We start from the raw sequence: 24,197 nt of genomic DNA, 5'->3' as shown, positions 1-24,197 counted from the left end.
GTTCCTGAGCCAACTGGTCAGGTTCGCACCTCCGCCGTCCTCCACTCCCACCACCCCTGCCCACTTGCGCCTGGCCTGCCGTTGTGGGCACATCGGGTCTCCGGGACCCCTGAGGGATGGCATTTGCGGTGTCGCCTGCCTCCTCCTGGGTTCCCGGAGAACCTTGTCACTCCTGGACAGACTGGCTGTGTTGTTGTGTGCGGGCAGGGCTCCTGGGTGTCTCCTGGGATGTGGCAGGAATGGGGGTGGTTGTTGGCACAGTTGTACCTGACGCAGGTGCTGCAGGTGGTTGGACACCAGAGGGGCCAGGTTGGTCTGGGACATCCACGGAGTGGTGAGAGTCGTCGCTGCCGGTGGGGTCCTCTTCACGCAGAGCCTGGTCCTGTGAGTCTTCCCCCCAGTGTTGGGGGGTGATCGACGACGTTGACCTGTGTGTGAGAGAGACAATGTTAATTGTGCTACATGCGAAATCCATGTTTCATTCATTTTTGAGTTGGCACAGTTCCTCTGGGTGGTTGGATATGGCTTGCATTCCTCTCACAGTGCACTTGTGCATGGGTATGTCCCTTGGCCACAGCTTTCGACACTTTACCTATGTGTTAAACAATCTTAGTTGATGCATCTTTTTGGAACGCAGTCAGCAGTGTAGTGAGCGGGCGTAGCAAGCCATGCAGAGCCGCCTTACGTGTTGCACTGTACGTGGCCAAATGGTGTTTTTTCCATGCTATTTGAGAATGCAGGTAGGTAACTTAAGCATTTGTGACAGGGTTCTAACAAACACAGTGGGTGGGTATACTGGGTGTAAGGTTAGGTTTGTGCCTGCAGCACGGATGTACTCGTGCACAGATTGACACATAGCCCAGTGTTTATCAAAGGAAAAAGGGGGGGTTGACGCACTGCCAAACCTTGTCTACATGCACACAGTCCACCTGCTGACGAGCGGACATGGCCACACCACCCAAGGGTGATTTGGTCTCCCTCTGTTTCCCTTTCTCCCTCCCTCTGTCAGCCTCCTCCCTCTGTCCGTCTCCCTCTGTCTCCCTTTCTCCCTCCCTCTGTCAGCCTCCTCCCTCTGTCCGTCTCCCTCTGTCTCCCTTTCTCCCTCCCTCTGTCAGCCTCCTCCCTCTGTCCGTCTCCCTCTGTCTCCCTTTCTCCCTCCCTCTGTCAGCCTCCTCCCTCTCTCCGTCTCCCTCTGTCTCCCTTTCTCCCTCCCTCTGTCACCCTCCTCCCTCCCTCTGTCTGTCTCCCTGTGTCCCCCTCTGTCTCCCTCCCTCTCTCTCCCCCTCTCCCTCCCTCTGTGTGTCACCCTCTGTCACCTCAGCCCAGCTTCCTGGGCACACACAGTTTGCAGGTCTTTCAAAGGCCATTGGCTTGTTCATGTGGGTTTGTTTCTAATCTCCGGGCACCCATTGGGCGGAGTGTCTGAGTCTGCGCTGCTGCTGTGGCGGTGTGTGCTGACACTCTTTCAGAGTGATGCGTCTTCATTAGCTGCTGTTATGTGCAAATTGTGCCTTCATACCCATGTCATCCTGCAACGCGGCCACCATTTGCAGGCAACACAGTACTGTGTGGGGACACACTGTTTGTATGGCTGTGCCCTAGGCCATATGGGCTGAGGGCATTGTTGTGTGCTTCTGAGTTGCTCAATGTTATTTTTGAGGCCCACCCTCCCAGCATCGGGGATATCCTGTCTTGTGTTGGTGTTTTGTGTGGCCTGTGACTTGACATGGCCTTGCTTGGTGCATGGGGAATGGAGGCGCTAGTGGCATGTGTGTGTTTTTGGAGTGTGGTTGTGTCCGGTGCTGGCTTTGGGGGTTTGCGTGCATGATTGGGATTTTGGTTGTGTATGGTGTTCCCCCATGTGAGGTGAGTTGTTTGTGTACTCACCAGGGTCTCGGACTCCTTGTACTCCGTCTACTCCCACCGGCGGCAGCGTGGCCATCACCTTCTCCTCCCAGGGATGGTAGTGTACCGGTCTGCGGGGCGGCCCTCCTCCAGTGATGTTCCCCTGGTTGTGATCGTCCGTCATTTTGCGGCGGACCGTCCTCCGCAGATCGTACCACCTGGCTTGACACTCATGCCTGGTCCTTCTAGTGGCCCCAACAGCAATCACAGAATTGACAATCCTCTGCCACATGGCTGATTTTTCGGATATGCTGGTCCGTCTGACCAATGTTCCAAAGAGCTGTGGCTCGACTCTGACGATTTCGTCGACAAGGACCTCCAGCTCATCCTTTGTGAACTTTGGATTCTTGTTAGTGGGCATGGTGTGGGGTGTGGGTGTGGATGGTTGTGGGGGTGTGGGTGTGGATGGTTGGGGGTGTGTGAGTGTCGTTGTGAAGGTGTGTGTGTGTGAATGTGATGAGAGGGTGTTTGTGATGGTGGTTGTGTGAAGGAGTGCAAGTGTAAGGTGTATTGATGGATGTAGTATGGTGCAGTGCGTTGTCTCTGTGGTCTGGCAGTAGTGGATTTGTTGCAAAGGATCATGGTTTGTGTGTGTTGGGCCTTTTTATTGGTCCATTTGTGGGTGTGGCTGTGTTTGAACTTTGGGTGGGTGTGTTATAAGGAGTGGTTGTGTTTTGGGCCTCTGTTTAGCTGTTTGGCAGTTGCAGGTCAGTGTATAGGATGTATTTGGGCTTGTTGGACATGTTTTGTGGTGTTGTGTGAATCGAATTGACTCTCCTTGTGTTGTTTTGGTTTGTCCTGGCTCAGTACGAGTGTTTTTGGCATCTGTACGGTGCGTACATGGGCCATGTTGTTGTACAGTGCTGTCCTTTGCTATGGCTTAGTACGACTCATACATGCGCGATGTTGGGTGAGGGTGCTGGTGTAGGGACCTGGGGTAGTGTGCGTACAGACATGGGCAGGGTGTTGGTCCGCACTGTCCATCGGTGGTAGTGTTTCGCTCCGTACATACAGGGGGTCTGGGTGTACGCTCCGTACATACACGGGTGGGGGTACGCTCCATACATACACAGGTGGGTGTACACTCCGTACATACACTGGTGGGGTGTTGGTATGCTCCATGCATACACAGGTGTGGGTACGCTCCATACATACATGGGTGGGGGTACGCTCCATACATACACGGGTGGGGGTACGCTCCGTACATACACTGGTGGGGTGTGGGTACGCTCCATTCATACATGGGTGGGGGTACGATCCGTACACACACGGGTGGGGGTATGCTCCGTATATACACTGGTAGGGTGTTGGTATGCTCCATACATACACGGGTGGGGGTACGCTCCGTACATACACTGGTGGGGTGTGGGTACGCTCCATTCATACATGGGTGGGGGTACGCTCCATACATACATGGGTGGGGGTATGCTCCATTCATACACGGGTGGGGGTACGCTCCGTACATACACTGGTGGGGTGTGGGTACGCTCCATTCATACACGGGTGGGGGTATGCTCCATTCATACACGGGTGGGGGTACGCTCCGTACATACATGGGTGGGGGTACGCTCCATTCATACACGGGTGGGGGTACGCTCCATACATACACTGGTGGGGTGTGGGTACGGTCCATTCATAAACGGGTGGGGGTACGCTCCATACATACACGGGTGGGGGTACGCTCCGTACATACCCGGGTGGGGGTACGCTCCGTACATACACTGGTGGGGTGTTGGTACACCCCATGCATACACGGGTGTGGGTACGCTCCATACATACATGGGTGGGGGTATGCTCCGTACATACACGGGTGGGGGTATGCTCTGTACATACACTGGTGGGGTGTAGATACGCTCCATTCATACACGGGTGGGGGTACGATCCATACATACACGGGTGGGGGTACGCTCTGTACATACACTGGTGGGGTGTTGGTACACTCCATACATACACGGGTGGGGGTATGCTCTGTACATACACTGGTGGGGTGTGGGTACGCTCCATTCATACACGGGTGGGGGTATGCTCCGTACATACATGGGTGGGTGTACGCTCCGTACATACACTGGTGGGGTGTTGGTACGCTCCATGCATACACGGGTGTGGGTACGCTCCATACATACACAGGTGGGGGTACGCTCCGTACATACACGGGTGGGGGTACGCTCTGTACATACACTGGTGGGGTGTGGGTATGCTCCATTCATACACGGGTGGGGGTACGATCCATACATACACGGGTGGGGGTACGCTCCGTACATACACTGGTGGGGTGTTGGTACACTCCATACATACACGGGTGGGGGTATGCTCCGTACATACACTGGTGGGGTGTGGGTATGCTCCATTCATACACGGGTGGGGGTACGCTCCGTACATACACGGGTGGGGGTACGCTCCGTACAGACACAGGTGGGGGTACGCTCCATACATACACTGGTGGGGTGTTGGTACACTCCATACATACACGGGTGGGGGTATGCTCCGTACATACACTGGTGGGGTGTGGGTACGCTCCATTCATACACAGGTGGGGGTACGATCCATACATACACGGGTGGGGGTACGCTCCGTACATACACTGGTGGGGTGTTGGTACACTCCATACATACACGGGTAGGGGTACACTCCATACATACACTGGTGGGGTGTGGGTACGCTCCATTCATACACGGGTGGGGGCACGCTCCGTACATACACTGGTGGGGGTTCGGCGCGTACATCCGCGGCCGGGGGGGCGTTTGGCGCATACATAGGGGGCTGGGGGGGTGTTCGGCGCGTACATACGAGGGCTGGGGGGGTGTTCTGCGCGTACATATGGGTCTGGGGTGGGGTGTTCGGCGCGTATGCGGGCACATGTCTCCATGGTTGCTATAGGAGTTCGGGCTGTACGGTGTTTTTTCCATACGGTTGTAAAATCGGAAGGACGGGATGGATCATACTTGCGCGGTCGCACTTCAGTTTTCCGATTCGTACGGTAAATCGGCCGGGGATGTGTCGGACACATTTTCCGACCCGAGGACATGTGGGGAAAGTTTCCCAATGCGATTCGTATGGACTTTTTCCCATACGAATCGTAATTGGCAGTTTGTACGCTACTTGTACGATTCGTACGGTAAAATATCCGGATACGATTCGTACGGGGAAAATTTTTCCAGGATCGGAATCGGCCCCCTAGCATGGTTTCATGAACACGTTCTGCAGCTGCACACAAAAGTAGAAAAGAGCTGTGCACAATCTCGCTGTTTGGAGCGCGTGCACTAATTTGCTTTCACTTGAAATTAAGGCTATCAGATAGAAACAACAAAATGAAATAAAACAAGCATTGGCCGCAAGCTCCTGGTGCTTAAAGTAAAAAAAAAACAAGCCCTGGAGTTGTGTGTGTGCGTGCGCGTTCTAGAAGCAGGGGGGCCTGCGCGATTTACTTGCGGGAGCGATAATTCAAAATTTGCGAACATACATGACAAGAATTTTCAATTCTATTAAGGACAAGGAGGCGAGGATTATGCTTTCTCATTTCTTTAATAGAAATGCTGAGCAGCCAATAAAAACCCAGTAGATGAAGAGAAAAACTACAATACCCATAAACACAAGGGTATCACATGAACAACTATAGAGACCATAGTATAAAAGTTTATGTAGAAAGTACAACATCCTCTTTCGTGGTTGAGGAGAGCAGTTCAAATAAAAATAATAAGTCCAAGAACAACGATGACCATCAGGGATAAAAGACCATCAGCAACACCAGAAGACCATATTGAAGAACGCAGCACTGGAAGGCCGCAGGACCTTGGAAACAGAAGAACATCGGATGCAGGAGAAACCAGATGGAATAGTAACACCGTTACTTCGGGTCAGAACCTGAAAAGAGACAGACTGCCGTAATACACATCCAATATATATAGTATAAAAACACAATAGGGGGGGATTAGAGAAACAATGAATTATACGAAATATAATGCATATTCAAAAGCAACAGTATAAATGCAAAATATATACAGAACAATAACAACAGGTGGGATAATCCTCGCCTCCTTGTCCTTAATAGAATTGAAAATTCTTGTCACGTATGTTCGCAAATTTTGAATTCTATCTCAGGACAGGAGGCTCTGATTATGCTTGTTCAAAGCTTATCCACCACCACTGAAGCAATATGATCAATTGGCTTGTAATAGAAGGTTTTAAACATAGAATCAGAAGACCAAGCTGCGGCCTTCATAATGTCAAACAAAGTAACACCCATCGAGAATGCCTTAGAAGCCATAGCCCCACGGGCCGAATGAGCACCAAAAATGGAAACATCAATGCCGGCCTCAGACATGAGCAATCGAACCCAACGAGCTAAAGTAGCTGGGGTAACAGGGCGAAAAAGCTTCTGCAAAGCAATCAACAGTTGACCCTGCATATCTGAACGCAAAGAAGCAGTACATACCTCATAATCCTTGACGCATTGGACAACACAAAGGTTGGGATGATTAGGAAAAGGAGGATAGGTAATCGAGGAAGTATTTGTTTTGGTACGTTGGGAAAGACGAAAAGTGACATCTTCAGGGGTAAAACTGCGACCTGCCAAGTCTAATGCACGAACATCAGACACCCGCCTGCAAGAAACTAGACATAATAACATGGTCAGTTTGGCTGACAATTGTTTGCGGGAGAGCAAGGAATTGGAAGGCCAGGCTTCCAAAAACTTCAAGACAACGGATACATCCCATAAAGACGCGTATTTAGGACATGGAGGAGTCGCCAGACGTATACCCTTAAGCAATTTAGTAATCAAAGGGTGTTCACCCACGGGTTTACTATCAATAGAAACATGGCCTGCCGAAATGGCGGAACGGAAATTATTAACCGTCCGAGAGGCCAAACCGGAGGAAGCAAGAGACGCTAAAAAGTTAATAATTAGAGATACATCCGCTGCAGCGGGATCAGCTTCCCGTTGAACACACCAATCACACCATCGTTTCCAAGAGCCTGAGTAGCGTTTGTGAGTGTTGGGTGCCCAAGATCCACTGATAAACTTGCAAGCATCTCGTGAAAGGCCTGGGACCGTCCAACGGTCCCCGAAAGTCGCCATGCCAGAAGACGGAGAGAGCCTGACTGGATCAGGGGATGCGGATTGCCGAGAGGGTCCAGCAAGAGATTCCACTTCTGGGGAAGAAGGAGCGGCACTGCACAACACATTTCCAGGAGAACTGGGAACCAAACTTGAGCCCTCCACAGAGGAGCAATCAGAATCAGCTCCAACTGATAGCGCTTTGTGCACGCCAGGACTCTCGGAATCATCATGAACGGGGGAAAAGCGTGGCACAAAAGGGGAGGCCAGATTTGGAGAAATGCTTCCGTGGCCAGGGCTTCCGGATCCGGCCTCCAGTTGAAGAACCGAGGAAGCTGAGTGTTGAGGCGAGAAGCAAACAGGTCGATGTGACACTGGTCCCAAACCCGACGGAGAGAGCGAAAAATGCGAGGATGAAGCCTCCAATCGCTGAAATCCCGAAGGTGACACGAATGCCAAACCGCAATCTGATTGTTGCGACCGGGAAGATACTCGGCAATAACGGTGATCTTCTTCTGCAGACAAAAGTGCCAAAAATCTTTGGCGATCTCCGCTAATATCTTGGATTTCGTGCCGCCCAACTTGTTGACATAACGAACCGTGGACACATTGTCCATGCGGAGAAGAATGCAACAGTTGGACCGAAGGGGAGTGAAGCAACGGATCGCCAAGGACCCCGCCAGGAGTTCCAGACAATTGATGTGGATATTGGAACCCCACTGGGCTCCCCAGCCCCACAGGCTGGCATCGGACTCTATCACCATCTCCGGGGAAGAGCCGAACAGGGCTCGCCCATTCCAGGCCGCCATGTGGTCCAACCACCACTGCATCTCGCACCTCGCTTCCTCTGAAAGAGGAATCAGATCGGAATAGCGAAGGCCGTTCTGGAGATGACGGATCTTCAACCGTTGTAATGCCCTGTAATGCAGAGGACCCGGAAGAATCGCCTGAATTGAAGACGCCAAAAGACAGACTACACGAGCTATAGATCTCAACGATACAATCTGTTTGGAGATAATCGAAACCAACTCCCTTTTGATGTAGCGAATCTTTTGATTGGGTAAAAGAAGCTGACAGGTCAGAGAATTGACCTGGAACCCTTGAAAGTCTATCACCTGAGATGGGATGAGAACAGATTTCTGAGGATTCACTAGAAATCCCAGAGATTGTAACAGGTCGATCGTCCATTCCAGATGTGAAATCAATTTGCGTGGACAATCTGCCATGATCAGAATGTCGTCCAAGTAAATAATCATGCGGAGACCCCGATCACGTAAGCATTCCACAACGGGCTTCAGAAGCTTCGTGAAGCACCAGGGAGCTGACGAGAGGCCGAACGGGAGAACCTTGTATTCGAACCAGTCCCCTTGCCATTGGAACTGGAGAAACCGACGATGTGGGCTGAAAATTGGAATCGACAAATAGGCATCTTTGAGATCTAGGCGAACCATCCAATCCCCCTCTCGGAGAAGATCTCGCAAAAGATGGATCCCCTCCATCTTGAAATGGCGGTAATCCACCCCTCCATTGAACTCCTTTAGATTGAGGACCAGACTGGATCCCCCCCCCTCGTTTCTGTACCAGAAAAACCGAGCTCACAAAACCTCTTGGATGACGGGTAGTTCGAAGAATAGCCCCTTTTGCAAGAAGGGAGTCTATTTCTGCTGAAATGATATCCCGATCCTGAAGAGAGAAAAACAACGGGGTTGGAATGAGGGTTTGAGGCTTGGGCTGGTAAAACTCTATCTTGTAACCTTGAACCGTGTCCAGCACCCAAGCATCGTTGGAGATTAAATGCCAATTGTGGAGAAAAAATTGGATCCTGCCCCCCAAAACAACCTCGGAAGCTGAAATCAACCTCACCTGAAGCGTTGGAGTCTTGGTGACCTCCTTGGTGTCCACCGAAGTGACCTCTCCAGAATTGTCCTTTCCCTTTTCGAGAGGGATAGAAACTGGAACGGGTGGTGAAGCCGGAGTCCTGACCACCCCCTCTGTGGGACTGGAATCCTCTCTGGGAATTCTGCTGAGATCCACGGCCGAACGAGCGTCCCCTAAGACGTCCGGTCTTGGCAAAAACCGGCCGAAACGCCGCCGCAGCGAGGCTTGGGCCTTATCAAGGCCACTGAAAGTGGCCACAAAATGGGTAAGCTCCTTCAGGAACGGCTGACCAAATAAGAGTCCTTGAGCCAAGGGGCCGGACTCTGAAGATGAGAGCTCCGCCAGCTTAGGATCGAGTCGGAGAAGAATGGAGCGGCATCGCTCAAAAGAAATCACGCAATTGGCATTGCACAGACTGGCAAATGGCCCTCTGAGACCATTCAATGAGTTCATCCGGATTAACAAGAGCTGAAGACTCTTTGGCAAGAACACCTAGATCTAAAATCTGAGTGAGCGGGCCCAATAAGTCTAACAATTTATCTTGGCAGGAACGCCAAGACATGTCAAGACCTTTCTTGGGGTCTCTGGCGTACTTTTTAAGATATGTGACCATCGTAGGATCCACCTCCGGGGTTTCGGTCAAATGGTCCGCCAAATCAGTACGTGGACACTCGGATCTCAGGCGGGCCCTGAAATCCTTTTCAAAAGGTTGGCAAATATGAGCCTGCACATATTCCGCCGCTGCTGGAGATAGCAACCAAGAAGAAGAATGTAGATGCACAATATCAGAGGGATCAAAAGTGAGAATAGGGGGATGAGAGGGGGCGTCCACGAAGTGCTCCTTACGAGCCTTTTTCCGTGGAGGAGGCTCAAACTGAGAAGAAGTGGAGGAATGAGCTTCGTCAGCATCCGTATCCGAGAAGGTTGAAAACGAGGTCCCAGCCGACCCCTTAGTAGTAGCCGTGTCCGAAGACAGAGTTTTGGCCAACCTTTGAAAATCAGACTTATGTGGATTTACAGGAGATTTAGACGCACGAGCAGCCGGCAACCAGCCCTGTTGCTGTGCGTAGAGAGATAAATGACGCTTTAAGGGGTTAATAGCTCGAACAAGCGCCTTATTAACGGACAGCTGTTCTCCCTGATCCAAAGCCTCCACCAAAACGTGCTCCAAAGAGCCAGGAGGATCCTCATCATAGTAATAGTCATCTTCATAGTAATCCTCCATTATGACACAAAAGTGTAGCAAAGTACAATGCCCACAGAGATGACATGAATCAATAATGGCCAAAGGCACAATGCAGGGGGAGTGTAAAAACCCCACAGCAAGCCAACAGTGCAGATTAGAAAATCTGAGCACTCTGTAAAAAAAATTAAATGTGGAGGGAGGGCTTGCTGACTGAAAAAACTGTCACTCTAGGCAAAGCCTATGATCAATTTTACAGCCCAAAAGATATAAATTTGCTAATGGGCGTATGTAGGGGCGAAATACACAGGCTGTGGGCACTGGCCGCTGATGCGACCGTTCTGTCATGAGAAATCGCTCGTTTTCGATTCAAAATGGCCGCCGCGCATGCGCGGTAACGGCCGACCGGTATTCTTGCACATGGAGCACTCGCAAGCAAAGCGCGAGCCTCCCAGCCCCTGTCTCCCTCTCCACAAATACAAATAAAGAGACGCGGGCGCGAAGCGCCCATCTCAGGAAGGGTGGCAAACCTCACGCTCCCCACAATGATGACCGCGGCGAGCGGAGAACAAAACCCGTTACAGGGAAAGGCAACCATGGAAACCGGATACACAACAGCGTGAAACACGCGGAGAATGAGACGCTCGCAGAACAATAAAGCATGCACCAAAATTGCAACAGTAACACAAGCGTATTAATAAAGAAAGAGATAAACACTTAACTGGCTGCGGAGCAGCAAAGAAAGAGGGATGTTGTACTTTCTTCATGACCTTTTATACTATGGTCTCTATGGTTGTTCACGTGATACCCTTGTGTTTATGGGTATTATACTTTTTCTCTTCATCTACTGTGTTTTTATTGGCTGCTGAGCATTTCTATTAAAGAAATGAGAAAGCAAAATCGGAGCCTCCTGTCCTGACATAGAATTGCTACCATATGGTGGCGCTTGCTCCCGCAAGTAAATCGCCTCACGTGCACACGTTGCCATTGAAGGCAATGGAACGCGTGCACGTGTTTGGCTGCAAGCCTGGAGCAATTTCTAAAGGTCTCTTCATGCGCGCTGCGTAGGCGAGAACTAAAAAAACAAATGTGCCCTAAGCCTTGCGCTGATGTCCTAGGGACGTTTCACACCCTGTAATGGACTGCGGCTGTGTAGGGTCTCGAATAACCAGCAGAAAACCCACTCTGTGAAGGGGTTTCCAGCCCATCTTTTGTGCAAATATGTCATACCTGCTTTTGGCTGGAAGAGCGTGCGAAGGGGGCCTTATGTCACACGTGGCACTGTATGAGATGGCAGGTCTGATGTCATATCCGGGAGAGCGTGCGAAGGGGTCCTTAGGTCACACGTGGCACTGTATTAGTTTACAGGTCTGATGTCATATACGGGAGATCATATGTAGAGGGCCTAACGTCACACGTGGCACCATATTAGTTGACAGGTCTGATTTCATATGGGGGAGATGATAACGAAGAGGGTCTTACGTCAAACGTGGCACCGTATTAGTAAACAGGTCGGATGTCATATACGGGAGATCATACAAGAAGGCCTTACCTCACACGTGGCCCTGTATGATGAGTTGGCAGGTCTGATGTCACATCCGGGAGAGCGTGCACAGGGGGCATTACGTCACACGTGGCACTGTATGATGAGTTGGCAGGTCTGATGTCACACCCGGGAGAGCGTGCAAAGGGGGCCTTACGTCACACCTGGCACCGTATGATGAGTTGGCAGGTCTGACACCACATCCACCTCTGTAAATACTGAACACGATGACGTTTCTGAGGCCGAGCCAAAGTGCAGTCAATAAAAGCCGCTGTCTCGCAGGCCCTGGCAGTGCCTACAAGGCTTGCACGCAGGATGGCACCGCCGGGGCTGAGGCTGGCTCTGCTCTGTGCTTTGATTTTCAAGAGCGCCGCAGAAGCCGCGGACCCAGCATCAGAAGATGATTTCCCACCACAGTGGCAGCAGGCCCCGGGAGACCTCGACTCTTTCGGAGAGAAAGATAACCACACGGTCATCGATACGTGGAAATATCTGGACAGAATGGGGATGTACAAAATTCTATTAATTAACACTCATAAATATTTCGCCCTTTTGAAATTGAATGAAACCGACAACGTGTTATGGGGTCTTCCCCTTACTCTTGCGTTGGAGTTTGTAACAGGTAAGCATTTTGAAAATAGGAAATATTTAGGAGAAAGTCACAGTTTTGTTAAAAAATGTTTACCTGGATCGCATAACAGAAATATTGCCCCTTTGTCTGAAAGAACGTTGAAGATTCTGAACTTGCACGAATGTTCATTGTTATTTCAGGATGTGACGCACCCCGAGTCGATCCCCACCTGTCCACATCTGCAGCAGCTCCTTCTAGTCTTTATTACGCGTTCAAGAGTCATTTCTGTGTCTCACTCTCCTTTTAACCATAGTGAGGCGAAAGCGTGTTTTCTGTACTTCCCGTCCATCCATGAGCTCCGCTGGCGCGCGGCCCATGCCTCGTGCGCGGCCTTCGGCGAGCTCTGCTTTCAAGGGCCCTGCATTCTGCATCCCGGAAGTTAGAGTTTTCCCTTGACCGGTCTGAGCATGGATCCGCCAGTCCTGGCATCCCCAGTGCACCTTCACCGGCTTCTTGCAAGCATGCAGATGTCGATGTGTGGTCGATGCCTTTTGTCATTTTGTAAATTAGATTTTTATGGGGTTCTATTGACTTTTTGAAGAGGATATTTACCTGCAAGAAATGCGCTTGTTTTGTGAAGGGCCGCGCATTAGTAGTTTATCGAGTCCTGATATATTCTTCCTTTACATTTATATTGAGAAAATAGTGCATGTCGTAGAATTCGAAGAAAACAGTGAAGTCAAAGTGAGCTAGCTATAGGTGCATCGAGCTGATACCTCTGGGGATTACACTGTGCCCACAGCTGTGTGCAGTGTGCAGTCCAGTGTGCACCATACTGTCCCCACACTCCATATCACTGCGTGCAGCTGTAATGCACACAGCCCTTGCCTCTGAGTCTACAGCACCTAACTCTGCCCCGATACACGGGGCATATTTGTCAACGTATCACACAGCACAGTGCAGAACAGCGAGTGCCCTTGCTGCGCTGCGTGACAGGGAAAGGGCAGCACTGCACCATACTGAACATTGCATGGCGCATTCCTGCACTGGTGCAAAATGTGCTGCCTAGCACCAACGCAGGCACCCCTCGCTATGGTGCAAGGGCTCCTGTGTTCTAAGCAGGATAGTTGTTATACATGCAGGGACAGCTTCCTGCACAAACACAGTCCACTGAGGTATGTTCCTCTTTCTATGTGTGCCGCAGAGTGCCACACACACAGAAAGAGGAAACAACATGGAGAAATAAAGATATTTATTGTCGCTACGCCCCACCTAGGGAGGCTAAGGTTTTTGACGCATTCCCAGGTCTACCAGTGATGGGAAATCTGGGGATGAGCCAAAATCCATGGGTGGATGGGTGGTAACAACCACACTCTACTCATGGAATGCTTTCCTTGCCACAGAATAATGCACGGTAGTAACTTGTGCTGCGTTACGTTGCTCTAGATGTATCAAGCCAGGAAAGGCCACTCAATGTGGCGTTGCCTGGTTTGTTAATTCTGCCTTAGGAGTTGTGTCGCATTTGCACCTTGTTGCGTGGTGCAAGAGTGACACACCTCTTTCATAAATATGACCCACAATATCTAGTGATAACCTCATGCATTACACCCAGTTTACACCTGATGCACAGAACCCTGTGCTCCCAGGAGTTATGTCAGTGAAGCTACTAGTTACCACAATCAGTGCTCTCCTGAACTGCATCAGCGAGTGCTGGTCTGATCAATCAGTCAATCATAGTATTTGTAAAGCGCGCTACTTACCCGTGAGGGTCTCAAGGCGCTGAGAGGGTGGGGGGAGTTTCGCTACTGCTCGAAGAGCCAGGTCTTGAGGAGTCTTCTGAAGGCGAGTAGGTCTTTGGTCTGCCGTAGGTGGGTAGGTAGGGTGTACCAGGTCTTGGCGGCGAAGTAGGAGAAGGATCTGCCGCCTGATGTTGTTCGTTGGATGCGGGGGACGGCGGCGAGGGCGAGGCTGGCGGAGCGGAGCTGGCGGGCGGGGGTGTGGAAGCTGAGTCTGCTGTTCAGGTAGACTGGTCCGGCATTGTGGAGTGCTTTCTGTGCGTGGGTGAGGAGTTTGAAGGTGATCCTCTTTTCGACGGGGAGCCAGTGTAGGTTTGCCACGTGGGGGGTCATGTGGCTGCGGCGGGGTACGTTGACGATCAGTCGGGCGGAGGCATTTTGGATGCGCTGTAGTCGTCGTAGGTGTTTGGCTGGGATTCCAGCGTAGAGTGCATTGCCGCAGTCCAGCCTGCTGCTGACGAGGGCCTGTGTCACCGCTCTTCTTGTTTCGGTCGAGATCCACTTGTAGATCCTGCAAAGCGTGCGGAGATGGTTGTAGCAGGAGGAGGAGACGGCGTTGACCTGTTTGGACATGGAGAGGGAGGAGTCGAGGATGAATCCTAGATTGCGTGCGTGGTCGGTGGGTGTCAGTGCTGTCCCCAGAGTGGTCGGCCACCAGGAGTCGTCCCAGGCCGAGGGATTGGGGCCGAGGATGAGGACCTCCGTCTTGTCCGAGTTCAGTTTCAGACGGCTGTTCCTCATCCAGTCGGCGATGGCCTTCATTCCGTCGTGGATGTTGGTTTTGGCAGTGCGTGGGTCCTTGGTGAGGGAGAGGATGAGCTGAGTGTCATCGGCGTAGGAGATGATGTTGAGGTTGTGGTGGCGGGCCACTTGTGCGAGGGGGGCCATGTAGATGTTGAACAGCCTTGGGCTGAGGGAGGAGCCCTGGGGGACGCCGCAGATGATGTCGGTGGCTTCGGATCGGAAAGGTGGGAGGCGGACGCTCTGGGATCTGCCGGAGAGGAAGGATGTGGCCCAGTCGAGGGCCTTCTCTTGGATACCGGCTTCTTGGAGGCGTGTTTTTAGAGTGTGATGGCAGACCGTGTTGAAGGCGGCCGAGAAGTCCAGGAGGGTGAGGGCTGATGTTTCGCCGTTGTCTAATTGGCGCCTGATGTCGTCTGTGGCGGCGATGAGGGCAGTCTCGGTGCTGTGGTTTCGTCTGAATCCGGATTGGGACGGGTCCAGGATGTTATTGTCTTCGAGGTGGCGGGTCAGTTGCATGTTGACGATTTTCTCGATGAGCTTCGCCAGGAACGGGAGCAGGGAGATGGACCGGAAGTTCTTGAGGTCCTTGGGGTCCGCCTTGGGCTTCTTGTGGAGGGCGTTGATTTCGGCGTGCTTCCATCTTTCCGGGAATGTTGCTGTTTCGAAGGAGATGTTGATGAACTTCCGTAGTTGGGGTGCGATGGCTGTGTCTGCCTTGTTGAATATGTGGTGTGGGCACGGGTCTGTCGGAGATCCTGAGTGGATGGAGTTCATGACCTTGCGTGTCCCGTCGTTGCTGACGTTGGACCAGGAGGTAAGGCGGTTGGCGTTCGGAGGAGGGGTGGAGTCTGGCGTGTTCGGGTCAGTCGTGGTGTTGAAGTTTTCGTGGATGTCAGCGATCTTGCGGTGGAAGAAGATGGCCAGTGAGTCGCACAGTTCCTGTGAGGGCGGGATGTCGTTAGTGTTGGCGCTGGGGTTGGAGAGTTCTTTAACGATGCGGAAGAGCTCTTTGCTGTTGTGTGTGTTGTTATCCAGGCAGTCTTTGAAGGAGGACCACTTGGCTGATCTGATGAGGTGGTGGTGTCTGCGGGTGGCGTCCTTGTGGGCTGCGTGGTTGTCCAGTGTACGTTCGTGGAGCCATTTCTTCTCCAGTTTCCGGCATGCGTGCTTGGGGGCCAGGAGCTCGTCGGTGAACCAGGTGGCTCTCTTACTGGCGTGGCTGTTGGAGGGTTTCTTCAGTGGGGCGAGGGTGTTGGCACAGTCATCAATCCACTGTCTTGGGTTGCGGGCTGCGGCGTCTGGGTTGGTGGGGTCGGTGGGTGGGTTCTGGGAGAGGGTGGTGAGCAGCTGGTCTTCGGTGACTTTGCTCCAGCCACGGCGAGGCAGCTGTTGGGTGCAGTGGTGCGTGGTTGGTTTTTAGGTCTCGCCTAGGCAGCGCTTGCGCTGTCTCGTTGAGACATGCAGTATACACTATAGTGTATATAAGCTCCACCCACTCTCCACCCATCATTTTCATTGGCTGGTGTCCTAGATGGTGCCTTCCGATTGGTTGTAGGCTTGTTAGTCCCTCCTTATGATGGACATTTCTTCATTTGTGTCCTTCCACGGCTATTGGCCCCTTTACTGCACAGACTACTTTCTTCCAGTGCCTTCTCACACCCCCATTCTATTGCATTGCCAATGCTTGTTTTATTTGTCTCTGCCAATGCTTGTTTTATTTGTCTCTGCCAATGCTTGTTTTATATGTCTTTTATGTGTCTATGCCAATGCTTGTTTTATTTGTCTCTGCCAATGCTTGTTTTATTTGTCTCTGCCAATGCTTGTTTTATGTGTCTCTGCCAATGCTTGTTTTATTTGTCTCTCCCCACAAAGCTTGTTTTATCTGAGATCTCTGTTTAATTTTTTAGGATTAATACAGCCCACGCCGCGGACCTTCTTTTAATGATTTATCATTATACAGCCCAAGCCGAGGATCGAACTCTGCTCTCCAACTCCAATGTCGGCAGCTTAATATGTTACGCCACCGCTCGTCGCTTCAAAACAAGCCCCCTTAAAGGGGTTTATCTGTGTGTCCATTGTGTGCACTATAGTGCCCCTGGGTCAAAAGCAGGGACCTACTAGAGTGCTTCTCTATCAGAATGCACTTTGCGGTCCCCCCGGGGCACAAGCAGGCATCCACTTCAGCATGCCTAAGCAAGCGTTTACAATGCAATAGGTCTCGGATTTACGCGAGTTTAAGCTATTGGCATTGTAAACGGCAATGTCTTTTATTCATGTTTTAAAATCAAAAACAAAAATAAAAGGCATTGTTATTTACAATAACAATAGCTCAAACTCGCGTATGAGAAGAATGTTCCTGTCGCAGGGGCGGCTGGTCCATAGGGGCGTCGGGGCAGCGCACCACTAGTCAGAATCAACAAAGAAAAACTGCTCACAAGCAGCAAGAAATGTAAACAGACGGCAGACTTTGTCTGTTTACATTTCCGGCCTGTGCTGGCAGCTGCTTCACAGCCTAAAGTGCGCATGAGTCATTCAACAATTAACTCACAACGCAGGAGAACAGCAGGAGTCCAGAACTGGACTCCGACTGCGCATCTGCGAGCAGAGCGCATTTTGTTTCAGCACCCCACTCCATTGACATTACATTAGGCATGTGCAGGAGTCTGAAAATAGGGTCGTGCTCGGGTGGTGACGTAGAGTCGCCCCGTGCCCTGTCAAATGGCAGGATACCGCCAATTAGCCGCCCCCGGTCGCATCCAGTCTTATGATTTGCCACTTGTCATACGAGGACTCGGAGACGTGATGCAACGCGGGACCGGCGGGGGAGATGCCTCATCCTAGTAAGTTTTTTAAATTTAATTAAACGCCCCCCCCTCCTCTCCCTGCGCGTACCCCTCTCCCCCGTCATGCCAGCCGCGACCGGGCGGCAATCACTGCATATTGTTTCCGACTTGTGCTGCCTTCAGTTCACGCATTAACTCAGAGGAATTCCAACTTTAAATTATGCACTGTATAATAGTGCAGGCGCATAAAAACAAGTGGCCATTCTCCTCAAGTCCATCTCTCTGTATTTGTTGCAGGCACGGTGCACCATTCCCTTAGCACACCAGCAATCATTTCTGGATTTGAGCCGAACTTGTGGCGGTCATTCTAACTGCAAAGTTAAAATAGGTCTTAAATACCTCTACTGTTTGGACAGGGGAGCAGCTGCGGCGCTTGCCTTGAAACCAAGAGGGGGCTTTTTGTGTGTTCCTGGCCTAAATGAACAAGAGCTGACAGCCCCTTCTACGTTTCTTGGTGGCTGTTCATATTCGGCGGTTTCACTATGAGATATTTGTCTAACAGCAAACTTAAAGTCCAGTGGGAGCTGAGATAACCGTGATATTAAGAAACGAGAGGACAGACAGTGAAACAGAGGGAGGGTCCGGGGATAAAACATTTGGGACAGGATTTAAAGTAAGAATCAGCATTCTCGAGAACAGGGGCTGGACAGCCTGGAAATCGACCGCACATGCTAGATTATTTATATTGGCGATTTCCGCTCAAGAAGGCCCTCGTGCCTTTGAGTACATTGTAGAGTACAGGAGGAGGAAGTGAGAACTGAATTTTGTGTGACTTTAGAAAATGTTTTATCATATTATGATGCTTTTTATTTCACTCCACTTAACTCGCCAAAGTGGCCGCTCAAATTCATCCACAATTAATTAGGCCCAACTTAATCCCATGGAATATAAATTCATCGTACAGACTCGTAAAACCACAATTTTAAAAAGTAGCAGGGAGTGGGAGGGAACACGAACTATCGACAGGCTAGGAGTGTCTGTTGGGCTTGATAGGATGAGGGGTATAGACCATTTACATTTCCTACCCAACACTCATAGGTCCATGTAAACATGCAAATAAATAAATGAAGTTCATGCTGCAAAACAATTAATTAAAATGAAAAGCTACCATGGCCAAATACTTTCCAGAAGTATGCGGACTGAAGTACATGCAAATGACAGCACTACTGTGAATGAAAGAAAAGTGAACAATTATTTATATGCCTACAGGCAAATGTTGCACCTGCTGAATGATCTATTCTGCGACTTATTTCTTCAGTGAGATAGTTACTTGTTCCAACTGTGCCTTTATAGTATAATGTGAGAGGAGTTTTTACCAATTTTCGTGACTTTGCAATAAAAAAAAGGAAAATCCTACGTTTTTAGGACTTCATTTTCGTGACTTTGCAATAAAAAAAAGGAAAATCCTACAGATAGGTTTACTTTATTGGATTGTAATTTCATTAGGTTAGCACTTACTACACCCGACGAGGCATTGAAGCACTTTGTGTGAAATTCTTTATCCCTCTGGTTTGCTTGGGGTTTGAAGCCCCGGCACGAATAACCAGGCAGTGCTTTCATCAAAGACAATGGATCCTACCCAACACAGCTCTCGTGAAGGGCACGGAGGCAGGGGCACTTAGAGGGCACTTAAAACCGAATTACCAAATTCCTCGGCCGAGTTAAAGAGCTCTGCTAAAGCATTCAAGCTGGCTTCCAGGTAAGCTCCCTCCTACAATAAAATGTTATACTTGCAGGCATCATCTTTCACACTGTGAAACAGGTTTAGTGCTGTTTGTCCAGTTACAACACTAGCTGAACGCGCACTCTGCGTCACATATTGTTCATCTGCCATGGCCTTCATACGCGGGAGACACTACATGACACATACATACAGAGAAAACAATAGGAAAATAAAATGCAAGCACAGGTAACTTGAAAGCTACAGGCGAACAAAGGGAAAAACAGACAGGGAAAACATACAGAGGAGTCCTGACCAAAACTTGAAAAACATGATACAGCAGAAAAAAACAAAAGAAAAATAACTAATTTCTGTATACAACGCAAATAATGTATGATGTGATGATTACGTTTCTTGTACAGATGTAAATTAATCTGCCATGCATTACATTGTCAGGTACTCCACAGGAGACTGAGTGATACACAAAACAGCCAACAGAACAACGTGAAAGAGTAACACTCCTATGAATAGACGCAAAGTACACTGTGCATTTTAAAGAATTGGTAACAATAGGTCTTTGCGACAGCTGCACTGTCAAGCCAGTCCTGAAAACCAACGGGATAGCCAATACATATGCTCTAGCACAGACACATAATCTATGCACATGAGACATAGTTCCCATAAATTCACATATATAGAGAAAGCAACATCAATGCCACCAATCATGAACATACGGGGCAATAGGCCTAAAGACATTTACATATTGTGGAAGGGTTCAATAAGGATGTGCTCTATTAGGCGCTGCTGTTTTGCACTGCATTGCGTACAGTGCTGTACTTTAATGTGCTGTCTACTGTTGTGTTATGTTATATTCTGCTTTGATGCTCACTGCTCTAATCGAGTGCCAAGGGGTTTACCATATTGAATCGGATGTCCGGATTTGTGCTTTTGTCGTGTGCTATGTTGCACTGTATTGCACTGTTGTATGCTATAGTTTTCTGTACTGTAATGTGCGGTAGCGTTGTGCACTGTGCTTTCTATACCAGTCTTATGTTTGCTCCACAGTTCTGAGGCTTGCTGGACTGTGCTGTGCTTTGCTACACTATACTTTGTGGTGTTTTACTTGCTTTGCTGCGCTGCACTATACAGCGCACTATTGATGTATACAGGAATGGCCAGCAGTCTGTGCTTTGCTGTACAGTGTTACACCAATCAGCAGCAGCTCTGCCACGGTTGAGCTCACAGCACTCTGACTCACAGACTTGGGCGATGGGCTCAGGGCTCTTAATTAGGGAGGAAAATGTCTAAATGTATGGAAGTGCATTTCAGAACCTTTGGACCTTTTGAAGCCTGAATTTGGACTCTAAGCTTCTCACGGAGGTCATTAGCCGGGGTTATATGTGGCACTTCAGAAGTATTCCAATCGGAAGATATAGTTAACCCGGTATGAACGTTTCTTAACAGGGTGGTGTCAGTGGGAAGTAAGAGGTTGATTTTATTTTATTTTGGTTGTGATTAGTTTAAAGAGCTCCTTTATGAAAGAGCTGTTTCTACGACGCTGTTATATAGCAACAGGCCTCAGTCTCTTTGCAGTAGTAAGGGGGAGGTCAACATTTTTGTTTTCACAGTGCGCTTTGGGAATCAAAGGTTCAAACTATGAAAAATAAATAAAAAACAAAATAAAGCAAGTCAGAGTGTTCGCAAAGTGGCTAAATTGATTTTATTCACAGAAACAATAAAAATGTCATGATAACGCTGATGGTTAATGTTTTTCCTAGAGAGAGATCAGAGTTTTGTCTAGTGGAAGTTTTGACTCATGGAAAGGTAGCGCAGAAGGTAATGTGCCTGCTGCAAAGAACATGTACCTGATGCAGATCACAAAATGCACATGATGTTTAGATGTTTAGTTGTTTGTTAAATAAAAAACATCTGTGAGGTACTCAGAAATGCATTGTATCTCGAAATCTGTTATGAAGATCTGTAGTTATACTGAATAAGCAGCTACCTATACTGAATAGGCTACCTATGTTATATGACATTTCTTTATTAATGTAATAACTGCACTTTCACAATGCTTTATTAACCTTCCTGCTTTCTCAAATTTGCTTGAAAATGCACCATTTGTCCACTCTTTATTTCAAAATTCCCCCCCCACAGTTCCCCTTAGGTTGTTCGGGCTCGCTCGCTACGCTCACTCGCTACGGTGCAGTATGACAATAATTTTACGCTCACCACTTTCAAATGTCACCAGCCACCCATGTTCCTGTGCTAAGTTATCCAGGATGGTATATATATATGCATAGCAGTGTGCCGCCTGACTGATAGTTTGCTGCTTCTGTCATTGCATCCAGGTATATAATGCAACAAGTAACATTACACCTACAGTAAGCCAGGACTATTGGCTTTGTCAATGACCGTTATTTGCATAAGATAAAAAAAAAGCAACAACTAGGGCTTCGGTGTATAGAATATTGAAAATGCTGCAGTTCTAAAATGATGAGACTGTGAAAGAACTATAACCATCTCTTTGAAGTTACATCCCAGTAAAGGGTGGTTCTGCTGCAGAGGTAAGTTTTTTTCCCCTCTAAGGGTGAGGGCAAAATGAGAGCCCGACAGGGACCCGTTTCAGCACCTGCTTTTTAGAACGGGGGTGCTGAGCACCGGCAGGACCCGGCCCACATAAAGCCCCGGGTATTGTGAAGAATCAGGACAGCACCTGGTGCTTCAAGATGCGGCTTCGAAGCACATGGGTGTAGGGTCGGCCAGTGTGTCTTCATGGCGTGATGGGGAACTGTGTGTCTTACTTTTATTTGTGAACCAGCTATCAGGTCTCTGCATCTTGAAACGGTGGGAGCGATGGAAAAGAGTCAGTCACAGCCTTTGAAATGACACCTTGTCCAGATTCGGAAGTTATGCAGATTTCGTGTTACTCTCGAGCCAACCAGACATGTGTAAGGCTCGTGCCTTCTCAAAAGTCAAAGGACGTATCCGGCTTTTTCTTAGAAGTGGGAGGGTCACTGAAAGCTCTAGCCAGGTGCCTGTCTCTGGCTCAGCTTGAGGCCAATAGGGCAGAGCTTCCATATGGCTGGCCAGATCCACGCTCTATCCTCGAGCCCCCAGAACAGTAAAAACATCACACACCTTGGATATTAAAAAGGTACCCATTTGGTGGCTGAATGGCATAATGTGAAACGCTGCAGAAACGGTTTGCAAATGGAATCCGTTTAGTGCTTCTTGTTGGGGCGCTGCTTCTGTCTCCACCTACTGAAGCAAGAGAGGCAAACGAACCACCGCCGTGCTTCACCTCGTCCTGCTTCACTGCTTGTGCTGTCTCTGCCGCTCTTTGTCTCGCATGCGCACAATGTAAGGCATCGCACGCATGCGAGACAAAGAGTGCGAAATCGCCCACCAATGAGATGGCAAACAAGCACTGAAAATGCAATAGGGCTCAAATTTACGCGAGCCCTATTGCATTTTACACAGAAGTGCGGGGGTATAAGAAGGCACTAACGGGAGGAGGTGGAGGGGTGGTAGTGGTGTAATAAGTGACAGACTACAGGAGGGAATGATGAGAGGCACGGGAACAAAACAGTTTTTCTAGTAAAAGGGCTGATAGCCTCGTAAGGATAAAAATGAAGACATGACCGCCAGGAGGCGGGATTGAGAAGCCAAGCACCAATGAGAATGCAGGAATTTTGTTTCAAGCCAATAAAAGATAAGGCTGGCAAGCGTGTGATGAGTCAATGCTTGTGCGTATGCTTGCACTCGCGAGGTTGCATGAGTGTACGGATGGCGAATTTCACGATCGCTAGGCAACCCAGGATCTTTTAATTTTGCTGCTGCCCGGGGGTCAGACACCACAGCCGGGAGCCCTGACGTCAGCCCGGAATGAGGGAGATAGGCGGGGAGGGGGCAGTAAGTAGGGAACCCAGTTCGAATCTCACATCGGCTCACCATCTTGAAATCCTGGGCAAATTATTTAATATCCCAATGCCTAAAAATACACAAAAATGAATTTGTTCTTGTGTCATGCACGCAAGTAGTGCTGATATAAATTTTGCATTCCTCCAGGTCGAGTTTGCGCTACATAGCCTAGCCCTTCCTTTATTTATTTTTCCAATGAAATTTATTTTGCCAGAATGAGGCTTGGAACGCACTTCTCCTCCCGTGTGACGTTTCTGCCAGCTAGCTATAGAGTATGCACTGCGCGTCTATCGCTTTCTGCTTCTGTCATCGTATCCAGATATATGATAGAACAAGTGACATTACACCTCCAACAAAACCAGGTATGACGCTCGAGGGATATTGGAATAAAAAGATTTTCAGCAACTTGGACGTAGAGTGTACTTAGAGAAAGGCAAATTGAACCCTCTTTAATTAGCGCTGAAAAACAATCCTGGGTTTACCGGAAATTTTGAATCGAGTGTTTTTGGTGTTCACAAAGAGTGTGCTACTTCCTGTTTTGGTGTAAGCCGCTCCTCGAGAATTATTACTTTCAAATTAGTTGACTTTCACTATACTGGCCTGCGCACAAGAAAGTAATGCGCATCACTGCTATGTGTGCATCTTTTAGTGATGGCTGCCTTTCATTGAGAAAAACCTCACAAAAAGAGATGCTGCCTTTGGATTATTGCATTGTTCTAATCATTTGTTATAAGTTATTGTAGCTGAAAATTGGGTGTTCGCTCTGCGACTGCCTTCTTCCTGAATTTGCGGCGAGATCCTTTTATGTCGCTGTTTGGTATGAATTGATTGTCCTGGGGAAGATTAGCTAGTGGTGAGAGGTTTGCTCGCTAGGTTGAATGTGGCTGTAGACAGGGTATTTATTATTCTTATTGTTCTAATCTTTGCGAGGTGTCATTTACATTTCGAGTTTTTGTGAGATTAAATGTTCCATATTGCCTCTAGAGGGACAGTGTTAGTGTTAGACAGCTGTGGCAATAAAAGAATGTTTCTCACTCATACGTTTATCTTTCAATTAACTTATTAATAAGAGAAATTGCGGTGGCTGCCTTGGT

General features: G+C 49.2%; 1 protein-coding gene across 10 annotated transcripts in view; it reads left to right on the top strand.

Moving 5' to 3' along the window:
• The first annotated feature begins 11,861 nt into the window (after positions 1-11,861).
• LOC146822296 (protein leg1a-like) overlaps positions 11,862-24,197 on the top strand; it is a 466,514-nt gene continuing 454,178 nt past the window's right edge. For 3 of the 10 annotated variants that reach the window (XM_085613382.1, XM_085613383.1, XM_085613384.1), the window contains exon 1: positions 11,862-12,187. In XM_085613382.1, coding sequence (XP_085469508.1) covers positions 11,881-12,187 — 307 coding nt within the window. In that variant the 5' untranslated portion in view covers positions 11,862-11,880. Of the gene's footprint in view, positions 12,188-17,222; positions 17,517-24,197 lie in introns of those variants that run through there. The other 7 variants (XM_085613386.1, XM_085613389.1, XM_085613385.1 and 4 more) reach the window with 4 other exon arrangements.

Source organism: Triturus cristatus, chromosome 6, assembly GCF_964204655.1.
Source record: "Triturus cristatus chromosome 6, aTriCri1.1, whole genome shotgun sequence".
NCBI lineage: Eukaryota > Metazoa > Chordata > Amphibia > Caudata > Salamandridae > Triturus > Triturus cristatus.
The sequence above is the reverse complement of the archived record's forward strand: the minus strand, read 5'-3'. Positions and strand labels throughout refer to the sequence as shown.